Below are 15,000 nucleotides of genomic sequence, written 5' to 3' on the forward strand. Positions count from 1 at the left end.
AGATCTTCCTTCCTGTTTCTGTACACTTCCCCTTTTACACTCGCTTTTTAGTACTAGCTAGCTCTTTTATAAATAATACTCTAGTACACCCTTCCCTTTTAGTCTTCCCTCCAAAGCCACGCCCCCAAAACACGCCGACTGACAGGGTGATCTCCTCGTCCTGATCGGCTGGATAAAAATGCTTCTAACTGTAAAATCACCGATTTTAAGGATTCGAGGACTTTTATAGAAGGTCATACAGGGTTGATATATAGATATAGATATATATATATATATATATATCTATATATATATATATAAATATAAATATATAAAATAATGGTCTAAAGCAATAGAAATAAACCCTTTTTTAATGATGTAAACACTGCATTTGTGCAGTAACCTTAACCAGGGGTCACCGTCTGACGGGGGCTTGGAAGAATAATGCAGTAGAGCCAATAAACGTTTGAAAAACACATTTATTTTTAACTGTGAACCAGTGTGGCTTCTTTAGCAGGTCTTCTGCTGTGGTTTATCCAATCAAAGCATCTCCTCAGACGAGAGCTCGGGGAAAACGGGGAAAGTTTGCCTCGTTTCGTTTTATTTCCCCTCTCTGGTCTGATTAGCGAACTGACCGCATGCCTGGTCTATGAAGAAAACAACGTTTAAAGACGAACGGAAAGAGAAGCCTCGTCATGTCCGATTCAAAACAGACGTCCAGTCTTTTCAGAGTCCGGGACGCTAGTCTTTAAAGTTTTGAAAGTTATTTGTGCTGTCTGGGTGGGAGGGGCATACGCTGTCTCTCCCCTGTCAATCACAGCAACGCTAGCCAATCATGTGCGTCTGCGAGCTCATGGTCGTGGAAGAGGGAAGTACAGAGCTTTCCTCCGAGCGCGTGATGCTGCCCTGTGACTCAGCAGGTCACGTGTCTCCTCAGAGGAAAGCACGTGTTAACCCTCACGACAGCTCGTTTGAGAGAGGAGAGGGTGAAAAAGCATTGAGAAAGTGGTAGCGTGTGAAGGTACTACAAACCGCATTGATCTAATTGTAATTATTCACATCAGTTGCTTATCCATGCTTGAATTTTTACACGTCTTCGATTTATTTGAATACCCTAAACATTTCATCTACTCACGACGGACGTTCGGCGTAAGCCGAGAGATCTTTCGGGAAGTAAGCGGAGTGGTCCAGCGGGGGGCAGTGTGGTCCAGCGCGTGGCCGCTCTGTACTGCTGGAGCGCTGATTCATGGGTACTGACCTGTATTTTTCCACTGTGTAAATCAGCAGGAGGGAGAGTTGTCAGATTTAGTCTTAATTAAGACATAAAGGCCATTAATCCACCGCAATACTTCATGGCGACTTGTAAAGGCTTGTCAGGGTAACGAGCGCTCGCCACAAACGCTATTGAAAACGCCGTTCAGGCCATTTCAAGGAATTTGCCTCACAAATGAAGGAGCTGAACTAGAGCTTTCAGACTGAGTTTGTGGGAGTTCTCGGTATGACAAAGTCCTCCTCTCTTCTCTCTCTCTCTCTCTCTCTCTCACACACACACACACACACACACACGTGCACGCACGTACGTACGAATCAGCTCCAGAGAGCGTTTAATCATTCACTGGAGGGGTGAAGCTGACCCGGACCGGTTTAACCGGATCAGCCATCAGCTCCATGGAAATGTTTATATATTCACTCCGAAGCTACAAGGCTACATTCAGCTGGAAACATTTTTACACATTTCGGTTTTTTCCCTCTTTTCACTAGAAATGGATTTTTCTTCACATTAAATAAAAGTATCATCAAACAAACGTTTAGTAAAATAAAATGAAAGTTTAAACGCCGCACTACTGGTTTTTTTTGGGGTTTTTTTTTTTTTAAATGAAGAAACCTATATATTGTGATGCATATGTCTCGTAGAAGTATTGCGATGTGATATATTTGTGTTATCGCCCCACCCGTAACCATGACGGCGCTGAGACAGGCACTTTTTTTATTCTTATTATTATCTTTTTTCCCCCCTCTTCCGTTTTTCTCACTGTGGATGTAGAGGAATACCAGAATAGTGAGTTCAGTAATCAAATACTGTCACTTTTTATCCCTTATTATGTTGAACATGTTATAAAACGGGTTTTTTTTATAATTGTTGCCCCCCCCACTCCCACCCCCCCATTTGAACAGGTGGAATCTCGATCGCACGAAATTGTCTTCCGCAGTGATTTGTCGGTAAACGAGAGCTTTTTAGCGTTACTCACGCAGGTGAATCGAAGAGGGCGTCGGCGATGACGTCACATGACTTGTGTCGGCGGTGGGAGTTTTCCTGCGAGCGCAAAAAAAAAAAACCCCGGATGGACTGAATCTATACCTTTTACGTTGCCTCCGTACAGCGGTTTATAAACGTGCTTTATGAAAGATAAATTTGTCTCGAAACGGTACGGTCGACGATTTACTCGAATACTCCATTACAGAATTCTACGCAATCGGCATGTGAGTAAATGTTTCTCTCTACTGTTTTTGATTTTTATTTTATTTATTTATTCCTGTTTAGCTGCGTAATCTGCTGGCCAAGAAGTGTTTGGTGGCTCAGGGGCGTCCCAGCCAGAAGGGCGGCACTGTCGTGGTGAGACCCTGCGATTCTCAGGACCCTGAACAGGTACACGTCTGAGGGATGGCTTTTTACCGTCTACCTTTCTTTCTTTTCGGTTTAAAAAAAAAAAAGAATCAGCAAAAATGGTCACTGTAGCGTGCGTCACCAGCACGTGTGTTGGACGTAAGGGACGAACGCTAAAGCCGCTCATTCTCTCTCACACACACACACACACACACACACACACGCACGCACGCACGCACGCATGGGTGAAAGAGCTCTGAGATGCTGAGGAGCCCTCTTCATCACCACTAGAGAAAACAATTCCATTTACTGGAGTGGCTGCAGCGCTCCAGCCCTGCCCCCGTCTGTAACGCTATTTTTAATTTTAAATTTCATTCGCCTATTCCTAAATTGCTTTTCGGAGCCTCTGCTGGTTAGACCATCTGGTTTCAGACTCCATTTTCTAGAGGTTTTAAAAAAGCCGAGTGAGTCACGCAGCAGCTGCGCCGAGACGACACACATGCCACAGTTCTCTCTCTCTCTCTCTCTCGCTCTCTCTCTCTCTCTCTCTCTGCCTTTTCTTCATGACCTTATCCTATCTGCGAAACCTCTTCATTACATGACCCTAGTGCCGCAAGACACTATTAGTCCTATTATTTCTTTTGAAATCACAATTTATTGCCCCTTAATTACCGAAACAGTTAACTGTATTTCTGCCGAGCTCAGCCGATATAAGACCGATGATTGATTAATATCATATCAGATCATATCAGATCAGATCATATCAGTGTATCATGAGCTCCGGTGGAGTTTTACATTCACTCCTTGATTGATTCATAGATTAGTCTATTTGAAGCTTGAGTGATTGAATGAATCAACCTATGAATCACTGTTTCATTGATTCATAAATTAATTGATTCCTTCATTGAGTCCCTGATTGTCTGATTTGTAGAATGACCGATTCGTTGATTCATTCATTGATTTGTTCATTGATTCGTTCGTTGATTCCCTGATTGACTGATTTGTAGATCGGCTTATTCATTAATCGATTGATTCATTCGTTGATTCGTTCGTTGATTCCCCGTTTGACCATTTTGTCGATATTTTCATTATTTGATTTATTAATTGATTCATTGTTTGTTTCGTTGACTGACTGATTCCTAGATCGAATAAATGAATGAAGCGATCAATCAAATGATGAAAATATCAACAAATCAGTCAATCAGGGAATCAGCAAAGGAATCAATCAATGAATCAGTCAATCTACAAATCATTCAATCAGGTTATCAGTGAAGAAATAAATGAATCAATGCATGAACAAATGAGTGATTCATTGCTTGGTTGAATCAATCAACTGACAGATCAATGAATCAATCACTCGTTCGGTCTCTTTGTACGAATATGGTAGTATTTTCCTTTGTGTGTGTGTGTGTGTGTAGTCATGTATACACGCATCTGCATCTGATGTGTTTTAATTATTGTCCGGGTTTACTGCGAGGATAAAGTTCAGTCAGAAACAGATTACTTATTACTTATTAATATGGATCCTGGCAGACTCGGACCTGTTTGGACCTGGAAAATAAAACGTCACATGGGCTTAGCATTAGCATTTTAATTTATACAGACGTTGTACATCGCCGTGCACTAAAATGCAGATTCCTTTTTCATCAGCGTCTGAATGAAGTCTGAAAACTTGGCTTAGTGTGTTTTTATATTTCACATTTTATTTAATTTATTTATATTAAAACTTAACTTCTTAGTCACACTAACGAAGTAGTCTTATTCCGATTCAGAGTCTAATGAGCCGTAGATCAGACACTTTCCTGAAAATTATTGATGAGCATAAATATTACATCTCGTTCCACTCTTACGTCTTTGTTTTGTCGGGGGGGGGGTGCGTTCGAGTGACGTTTACTTATTTTTTGCTGTTTTGATCCACAGACATGAAGAAAATAATGTGCTCTTTGAGGGGGAAAAAACTGTCTCTTGATCTTAAATAAGCAAGTGATAGTAATGGCTGAATGTGAACTGTGTGTGTGTGTGTGTGTACATACAGGAGTGGGTGTACGATGAGGAGCACGAGCTGATCCTGGCCGGCTTGCTGTGTTTGGACATGTCAGAGATCCGCTCATCCGATCCTCCTCGCCTCATGAAGTGTCACGGCTCGGGTGGCTCTCAGCAGTGGAGTCTCGGGGTAAGACTTCTTCTTCTCCTCTTCCTCTTTCACTTCCCCTCCGCTTCCTTGACCGTAAACGTTCCGGTCTTGCGTTTCTGTAGGTGGAGATATAAAAACGTGTGTACTCGTCACTTCGCTTAAAGTAAGGAGATGTTCATTTCACATTATTGGAAGGAGTCTCCAGTGTGGAGTTTTTTTGTGTTTTGTTGTGGTATAAGAGGAATAAAACACTTCAGGATGTGCTGTTACAGGAAAACAATCAACTTTGCTGTGGTACAAGTGATTCTGCTTCCTGTCGCGGATTAGTTTTCTATACCTCGTGCCCGTGTCGCACTCCCTGGATGTTAAACACCTTCGCTCTGACTGAGGCGCTCAGTCTCGGAGTATTTACCTGTTAAACGACTCCACGAACCAATCACGGCTTGTGTAAATATAAATCCTGTTGCGCTTTCGCTAAAGCCTGACTGCTGTTCTGGGTGTCTCGTGTGGTTATTTTTACACCGCATCATGTGTTTTTAAACGCGAGGCGATGAAACTCTGTAATTAAGTCTAAAGCTCATTAAGGCATTATAACCGGCGCCACTTCAGTAATCGTTTCTTACTCATTTTAAACCTCAGCACCTTCGTGAAAACTAATCTCACTTCATCAGGCTCATTAAGGTGATCCGATCGTATACGGCGCTGACGCGTGTTCATCACAAACGGATGGTCCAGTATGGAACATCATCAACTCTGCGGTGGTTACAGGACCTCTGATCGTCCTCCGTCTGAACGCCACATCGTTCACCGTTGATCCATCACACTAATATGCTCAACAGCATATTTAGTTATATAAAAATAATAATAAAAAATAATAATAATAATAATAAAAATAATATAGTTATTTAAAGAGCAAGGTCAGATTTTTATCAGTTTATAGTTATATTTAACGTCGTGTGTCGTTGATTAACCAAGTTGGCTCCTTTATCACTCGCGCTATATCGGCTATTAACACCTTCCCTCGCTTTCTCTTGAATTTAATAAGATCTACACGAGCGGTCCAAAGCGCGGAGACTGAAGCGTTTCTCATGATAGTAAAAACCTTTCAGTCTGAAGGTGTGCGATTTAGATGTGTGAAATCGGTGTTCGTGATCGTGCCGACGTGTTCATTTCCTTCATTAGAAAACGAGCATTTTTATTTGCATAAAAATATATTTTTAAACGGACGACTCGGAGCGAAATATTCTGGAAAGCAGCCGATACGAGTCCGGCGTCGGTGGGAACGCCTTTAATACTGTTTAAAATACATCTCGGGGGGGGGGGATTCCTCAATTTTTTTATCACAACTTCATTCCTATAGTTCCATTTGTGTTACTCCAGAGTTTTGATGACTTTATTTATGATACGAATATTAAAGTAAAGAATGAGTGCGTGTAAACTTTTGACCGGTTGTGCATGTAGCACGTTACAGAGACACAGCAAGTCTTCTTCGTCTTCGTCAGACTGTTCTGAAGACTTCCTCGTGTCAGGGAAAAATGCGTTTAAAAAAAAAAGGTTAAGTGCTGATACTGGAGACTCCTTCCATTAAAAGTTACATAAATGCCTAGTTAAAGATCATGCTCCATTACTGGAAGGACCAGTGCTGCTTGTTTGAGGCGGAACTGAACTTGCGTCAAGTTTTACTCGGACACATGGGATTGAAATAAGCCCCGCCCCCTGTATTAAGTGATGTCATGCTTTTCGATAATTATTTGAGTTATTTACAATTCTAAAGAGTCTTGATGTAATTTCCACTGAAACAGGAAGTCAGGCCGGGACATATCGAGTGGCCCCTCCCCCTTTTTAAACAGCATTTAGCTTATCTCTCAGCCTGGAAACCTACAACTGGGGGTGGGACCCTTCAGATTCTAGGGAGCGCTCGATTGGACAGAAAATCTGATGAGAAGCTGAAGTGCAGAATGATGTCATCAAAACGGTTGATCCGTATCGACAGGAGAGAGAGAGAGAGAGAGAGAGAGAGAGAGAGAGAAGTGTACATTTTGAATGCGTATGTCTTCTAAATGCAGATTTTGTCGCTGTTTTGGAGCGAGCTAGCTTATAGATAGCCTCAAGGCGAAAGTATTCGTACTGAGCGCCACACAACTTACATTTTCTACACATGTATCCATATTTATCCTTGAACATTGAACGTCTCCTCTCTTACCTTACTTTGCAGAAGAATAATCGTCTGTACCAGGTGTCCGTGGGTCAGTGTCTGGCCGTCCTCGACCCACTCAGCCATAAAGGTTACGTTGCCATGGCGATCTGCGACGGCTCTGAGGGCCAGCAGTGGCAGCTAGAGGGATGATGAAGAGGGATGGCTGGGCTCTGAACACACACACACACACACACACACACACACACACACACACATCGCCCCCTGCAACCTGGCAGGATCAGTATGGCCGACGGAGCGGGTTAGCGTCGTTTCCTTACTAGCAGTGTGGGTCCGAGTGTCTTTCTGACCCGTCGTCATGGCGATAATCACGTCTCCGAGCTCGTATAGTGAAGCGTTCACTCTTTTAGGTGTTTTTTCAGTATTCTACAACTTCAATGGAAGTCCATTTTTTTTAATTTATGATTTAAACCGGCTTGTGAAACTTTAACCCGTTTGCACAGTGATTTTTTTTTTTTTTAATTTTTATTTTTATTTGATTTGATTGTTTTTGCAGAGACAATTCATAAATGTAAATTTTCGATGTTACGGAAGCGTATCGCAGTATTGACGTGTCGACTTTTTAGATCTGTGTACTTTTGATATTCATTTTAATCGTATCGAGCGTGGCGTTTCTCTAAAGAGAAGAAGAGCGCGTGTAACGACAGCGGCGTTAAACATCCGAGTTAACCTTCCGTCTGACTTTCTTTTATCTTACTGCACTACAGAATTATTCTTCGGTTCATGACGCAAGTTGTGCTTGTATAGAGAAATACAGCGCAGACCAGGCTTGTGCGATATAAATTTCTTTTCCCCTGTTCATGATTTACAGGACCGCTAGCAAAAAACACAAGAAAACAAAAAAAGAGCTTTTCCACAGGGAGTGTTATAATAATAATAATAATAATAATAATAATAATACTAGCAGCTGTGCAGTCAGGAACTGCAGCAATCGTGGAAACCCAGCGGTGGATTTTAGTTAATTCTGCAGTAAACAGTGTTTAAAAAAAAAAGTACATAAAATCCAAAATGGCCGACATTTTCTCCTCCATGTGTTTGGGGAGGGGGGAGGCGAGTATTTGATCACTTCCTAATGTTCGTTACTATTCGTGTCATTTGTAAAATATTCGATTTGACACATTGTTGTAGGAGTACTTTTAGATCTGAGCCTTTTTCTAGTTAACTGATGTTTAGATATATGGATTTTATTTCGCGTTCACGAACTCTTAAACCGTCTCTGTTTACCGTGATGGGAAGCGAAAGAAGTTGAGAACGCTCGAGACCGGAAGTGGGGGCTTCCAGGCGACGTCGGATAATTATTCATTATTTTTAATTGAATATATATTAATATAAATGATATGTTAACTGGCATCACCTGGAAGCCCCGCCCACTTCCTCCACCTCGCAACTTCTTTCGCTTATATTAAGTTCAATACACCTTCTCGAATCGTTCCAGGCTCATGTGTTAATCGTCTCACCTCCTGTTTTTATTCTAGAGACAAAGACTGCATTTTTTTTATCATTATTATTATTATTTAATTTTAATTTTTTTTGAGGTATTTTTGATCGATCGCTCGTAATAGCACGACGTGAGGAGCTCTTGCACAAAACGCGTGCAGGTTGGCAGGTCTGGAACTGTAATATAATAAGCATAAACGTGTATAAGAGGGACGATTTTACATCATTATATCGCACAAGCCTACCGCAGAACTTCACGTAGAAAGGACCGGCCGTATGAGGTCGAGCTGTGCATCAGGACTGAGGGGGAAATCATGTTGATTGACATGCGTTTAGATGTGGTGGAGTGTTTATATGAGGAGTTTATCATGTGGTGTAACTGGTATGATTTCTTTTCATGTTGGGGCGAGGAAATATCGCGAGTGGGTACAAACTAATATACATTCAGAAGTGGGATTTTTAAAAAAAATTAAAAAAAAAACCAGTCCTGTGCACAACTCTAGTATGAAGGTATGGTCATTTGGTCATTTTATATATATTATTTTTTTTCCATTCTGCTGTGAAAGTAGGAGGTTTGATTTTAAATATGAAGTGCTGTTTTCACATCCTCTGTTCTCTTTTGTAAATGATGGTACCAATAAAGACGTCCTAAATATTTCTTTTAGGGACAATTTCATTACACGTCTTCACCGTAGAGGTGGGCGGAAATGCTCAGAAAGACATATCACGATCTACAGGTTTGCTAAGACGGCAGTACGGTAGCGCGGCATAAAACAAATCTTTGTTTAATGACTTTAAATAAAAAATTCTTCAATTTTTAAGATTAAGTGTCAAATTTAAACATTGAATTCATTTGCTTCCGCTCAGCTTTAATTAAAAGTTTATTTAAAAAAAAAAAAAATGACAATATCTGTAATATTCCAGAAAAGTGCACCGTGACATCATTGATGATGATGTGGACGTTGTAATCGATGGTCATCTCACCCGGCACTGCATCACTACAAGTTATTTACAGGCGCGTCTCAAAAAGTTCAATATGCTGGAAAAGTTCTTTTTTTTTCCCCCCGTAATTGAATTAAAAAAGTGGAGCTTTCATATATTCTAGATTCCTTACACATGAAGTGAAATAGTTCAAGCCTTTTTTTTTGTTTTTATCTTGATTACGGCTCACAGCTCACGGAAAGCAAAACTCCACTATCTCAAAATATTAGAATAAAGAAATGTCGACCTGATGAAGTATATTAATTTATGTACTCGGTACTCGGTCGGAGGTTTAATCCTTTTGCAGGAATGACTGCATCAGTGCGGCGTGGCATGGAGGCGATCAGCCTGTGACACTGCTGAGGTGTTCTGGAAGCCCAGGTTGCTTTGATGGCGGTCTTCAGCTCGTCCGTATTGTCGGGTCTGGTATCTCTCAGAGATTCTCTATGGGGTTCGGGTCAGGCGAGTCGGCTGGACAATCGAGCACAGTAATACCACGGTCAGTAAAGCAGTTACTAATAGTTTTGGCACTGTGGGAGGTGTGGAGTCCTGCTGGAAAAGGAGATCAGCATCTCCATAAAGCTCGTCAGCAGATGGAAGCATGAAGTTCTCTAAAATCTCCTGGTAGACGCTGCATCGACTCTCCACTTGAGAAAACACACTGGACCAACACCAGGAGATGACATGGCAACCCAAATCATCACCGACTGTGGAAACTTCACATTGGACTTCAAGTTCCTCTCCACTTGGATTCTGTTCCTCTCCACTCTTCCTCCAGACTCCGGAACCTTGATTTCCAAATGAAACGCAACATTTACTTCCATCTTCCCCGTGATTGTGGTCGTGTACTGAACCAGACTGAGAGATTAAAGCCTCAGGAAACCGTCGCAGGTGTTTTGAGTTCATTCGCTGATTAGAGTCGTCTCAGGTCGTCAGGACGTTTCTGTATTATAAATTCTTTATTCTAATATGTTGAGATATGGGATTTTTAATTTCCATGAGCCGTAAACATCGAGATTAAAACAACAACAAAAAAAAAGCTTGAAATATCTCACTTCATGTGTAATGAATCTAGAATATATAAAAGTTCCACTTTTTGAATTAAACTTTTCCACGATATTTAACTTTTTGAGATGCACCTGTACAAGTGAAAGAGTAAAACTGAGCCAACAGGTGGTCATGTCACCATCAGCCTCCAGGGGGCAGCATTGTGATAAACCTCTGTTCACTCCCTCCCTCATCAGTGGATGTTTTATTCAAAACTGTTTCATTGTAAAGTTTTCTGAACGTCATAAAAAAAAAAAAGCTTTCAAAGTGCCACTGCGACCAAAGACAGCCAACGAAAAGTCCGAGCGTTGTGAGAACCGCGGGTGCGGGTGCTGCTACACCGACGCTCGTCTAAAATCCACCAATACGACTACAACGCTGCCAAACTCACAGGACGGCTACAATACAAATACAATCGTGGCGATGGTGAAACGTACTAATGCACAAAAGAAATCTCCTTATTCGCCTCAAGCGCACTCTAAACGTAGTCATTTTCTTTCATCGCAGGTCTACCGTCAGAGGATCTTCTTCTACTTGGAAAACACACGTACTCACACGGTCTGTTCTAGAATTCAGACCAGCTTTTATCAAGTGCTCGTACAGCGTGACGAGAAATAATAAAAAGACTGCAGGACTTGAACTCGCAACCTTCAGGTCATGAGTACAGACCGTTCACGCGCTGGCATGCTGAACAGCTTCCCATCTGAAGCGTGCTGCTCTGCTCCGCTATTCCAGTTATTATTACTCCATTATACTCCGATTAAATATCGCACTACGTAAAACGATCGCGTGACTGGCTGGCATGCTAGATCGTCCTGCAATGCTGTAACAGAAATATAATTACACCTCAGAGGACATTTCAGTCCTAATCTGAAATCCCTGTATGTACACGTCTTACACATGATCCTGCAGGGAAAAGCGTTTAGCTGAGGAAGCTGTCAATATTTGTCCAAACCATCTGCTCTCCACTAATACGTCTGCCAGGTTCCTGTTTGTGGACTTCAGTCCTTTTTTTTTTTTTTTTTTTTTTTGTGTGCTGTAACTGAACATTTTAGCTTTGACTACAATATTCGTGGTGCGATTGAGGAAACATCTCTTCTTCAGCACCAAAGTAAAAGAATTGTTTTGGGTTTTTTTTCTTGAACTGTGGCGCATGTCCATTTTAAAACGGTAGCACACTCACTTTCATCCCATCACACTCTAAAGCTGAGACAGATCCCTCACCCACACGTTCTATTCACTTTTCAGTACCGACCACCAGATTATCACGCCGTGTCTGTGCAAAAACCCGCAAACGAGAGGCTCGGACCTCGGCTTTGGAGCGTGAAGAGACGAACCCAAGTGTGCTCAGAGCTTCACGTAATTCGCAACATTGCTTTCTGACATCGAGACAAAGTCGAATTTTTCACCCACCAAAAAAATTCGAAGGGCCTAAAGCCTTTGTGACTTTTATTAGTATTATTATTATTTTTTTTTTTTTAGCAAGACATAACACTTAGTTTTGTTCTTTCGCACTCCAGAGAGCCGAGACTCCAGTTTCCAATGATACTGTCAGTTAAATATGCAGGATTCGGTTGCGCTAACGTAAACATTTTAATGGTTTATCCAAAATACAACCGTCGGCTAACTCCACTGTAAAATTGGGATTTCTTTTCTCTTATATAGACTAAAAAATGTTGTCGAAGTCGAGGAAGCGGCCGTGTGCCGGATCAAGTCGCGATCAGTTTGTACGGTGACGTCTCTATGCATACTAAGGTAACGTCTGGCGTTCCACAAGACTCTGTTCTTGGCCCACCTCTCTCTCTCTCTCTCTGTGTGTGTGTATATAGAGAGACAGAGAGAGAGAGATAGGTGTGTGTGTGTGTGTGTATATATATATATATATATATATAGTATAGCTACCCTAACATTTGTGTAAATATTTGATATCTTTTCATGTGACAACACTGAAGAAATGACACTTTGCTACAATGTAAAGTAGTGAGTGTACAGCTTGTGTAACAGTGTACATTTGCTGTCCCCTCAAAATAACTCAACACACAGCCATTAATGTCTAAACCGCTGCCAACAAAAGTGAGTACACCCCTAAGTGAAAATGTCCAAATTGGGCCCAAAGTGTCAATATTTTGTGTGGCCACCATTATTTTCCAGCACTGCCTTAACCCTCTTGGGCACGGAGTTCACCAGAGCTTCACAGGTTCCACTGGAGTCCTCTTCCACTCCTCCATGACCACATCACGGAGCTGGTGGAGGTTAAAAAATGTGAGCAAAAATGTTTTATCAGAAAACATGAACGTCTAAAGATTCACAGAGCTGAAGTGTAATCTAGACAAGGTTCACAGTAGTCCCAAGTATCTCAGTAGTGATTTTATGCGCAGTAGTGACATTAAACCCAATGACAAAGCTCTGTCTCTCTCTCAGAAACTTCTCTGCCATCGTCGTGATTGTCGTCATGAGCTGCGTCTCAAATCGGAAACGGACCTTGCGATCGAGAGTGTTTACTCGTCTAGAAAACTCAGAAGGTTTAAAGGCGATATGAGAGGTTTTTAAAATCCAAAACACTTAACTGTAATAGGAACAACGGTCCGTGTTAGTACTCAATTACGCTCTAGAACGTTACGTACGTATGCGATGGGATACAGTTCGGATAGTGAACAAGACTAAACGATGTGGCTGGTTTAAACGCGACTCGCAGGAACACTTCGAAAGATTAGTGCACAAATTCTGATATTGATTTGTAAAACAATTGAGATGATTGAGAGTTTCTAAATGACCCCCATTTATAAAGGAAGAGACCCTACGTGGGGTCACGACCCCTAGTCTGGGTTCAAGTGGCTATGAAGCAAGACCCTGCGGAAATGTGTCGGTTGCTCATGTTAAACCTTTCACGCTTTTCTTGTTTCACACTTCATGGACCCTAGAGTCCCCTTTATTTAACCTGCACAGACATTTTATAAGCATAAAATGACGATACTGGAATATGCGTGATGCTGTGCGCTGTTCCTCACTGTGACTGTGTGTCACAGTGTACACTGTGTGGACGTGTGTGGAAGAACGGGAAGAAAGGATGTTTATTTTTTGGAGCAGTGAATCTTGACTCTTGAAACATTGTGTCCCTGTGCAAGTATTACATCATGCTGCCTTTCCAAATAAAGTATTCGTATGCGCATACTTCCACACACCTGGCAGCCCTGATGAGGCCAGCAGCGCTGCTTACACCTGCAGAACATCCAGCACCATCACTGCAAAGCCAAAAGCAAGCAACAAGTCCTTCGTACACACACGAAAAAATGATGGCATTTACACCCGCTGAACAATCGCGTTCAACGCTTTAAAAATCACAGCGCCACGTGCAAGCACTGGCACGGCGGCCATGATCAAATAACAGCAAAGCCGGGTCGGGTCACTCGCCCGTCTGATGGGATTTCCTTCTTCAAGCCCAAACTCTGGGATCTGATGGACTCGATGGAGAGTACAAGCAGTCCATTTAATGTTTCCTGAGACAGTCTGCTCCTCAGATACGCGTGCATTTAATAATCAACTAGAGGACCGTTTGTTTTATTCCAGTCCCACTAACGCCGAGCAACAACGCCCACTCCTGCAGTTATTATTTTCGTTTGCACCTGCTTGTGATATTTCCTATCACAAGCAGGTGGTTCTACAGGGTGTCCCAAACGTCTCCACACATAGGGGAAATGTCTTAGTTTATAAACCTGTTTATTAAAGACGTGCCCCTTTTCAGCGGCGTGTATTTTCAAGAGAATTTTGTGAAATCCAAATAACTTTCTTGGAAAGGGTTTAAACGATGTTTTTCATGCTTGTTCGATGAACCATGAACACGTTATTGCACATGCGCCTGTGGAACCGTCCTTAAGACACGGACAGTTTACAGGCGGGAGGCGATTAAGATCACAATTACAATAAGTTAGGACACTAAAGAGACTGTTCTACTGACTCACCAGAAGAAAGATGCCTAGGGTGCCAAAGGCCTGCTGCAGGGAGGCATGAGGACTGCAGATGTGGCAATAAACTGCAATGTCCGTAATGTGAGATGCTTAAGACAGCGCTACGGGGAGACAGGAAGGACAGCTGATTGTCCTCGCAGTGGCAGACCACGTGTAACAACACCTGCACAGGATTGGTACAGCCGAACATCACACCTGCAGGACAGATACAGGATGGCAACCACAACAAGTGCCCGAGGAACACCAAGAACACACAATCCTTCCATCAGTGCTCAGATTATCCGTAATAGGCTGCGAGAGGCTGGGCTGCAGGTTGTTCTGCAGGTCCTTACCAGACATGTCAGCTATGGGAACAAATGCACCTCCAGATCAGACGGGACTAGTGAAAAGTCCTGACGAGTCATGTCACCGAGGCTTGTAGTCTGGAGTGGGATCGGTTCAGAGGTGGAGGGTCTGTCATGGTCTGGGGCGGTGTGTCAGAGCATCATTGGACTGAGCTTGTTGTCACTGCAGGCAATCTCAACGCTGTGCATTACATCTGAAGACGTCCACCTCCCTCACGTGGTACCCCTCCTGCAGGGCAGGCTCATCCTGACATGACCCTCCGGCATGACAATGCCACTAGCTGTACCGCTCG

General features: G+C 42.4%; 1 protein-coding gene across 2 annotated transcripts in view; it reads left to right on the forward strand.

Moving 5' to 3' along the window:
• Nucleotides 1–9,025, forward strand: part of galnt11 (UDP-N-acetyl-alpha-D-galactosamine:polypeptide N-acetylgalactosaminyltransferase 11 (GalNAc-T11)) — a 29,312-nt gene extending 20,287 nt beyond the window's left edge. For both annotated transcript variants that reach the window (XM_053621748.1, XM_053621825.1), the window contains exons 10-12: nucleotides 2,522–2,626; nucleotides 4,620–4,757; nucleotides 6,934–9,025. In XM_053621748.1, the coding sequence (XP_053477723.1) occupies nucleotides 2,522–2,626; nucleotides 4,620–4,757; nucleotides 6,934–7,065 (375 nt within the window). In that variant the 3' untranslated portion in view covers nucleotides 7,066–9,025. The remainder of the gene's footprint in view (nucleotides 1–2,521; nucleotides 2,627–4,619; nucleotides 4,758–6,933) is intronic.
• The last annotated feature ends 5,975 nt before the right edge of the window (nucleotides 9,026–15,000 follow it).

This window comes from Ictalurus furcatus, chromosome 1 (assembly GCF_023375685.1).
Source record: "Ictalurus furcatus strain D&B chromosome 1, Billie_1.0, whole genome shotgun sequence".
Taxonomy (NCBI): domain Eukaryota; kingdom Metazoa; phylum Chordata; class Actinopteri; order Siluriformes; family Ictaluridae; genus Ictalurus; species Ictalurus furcatus.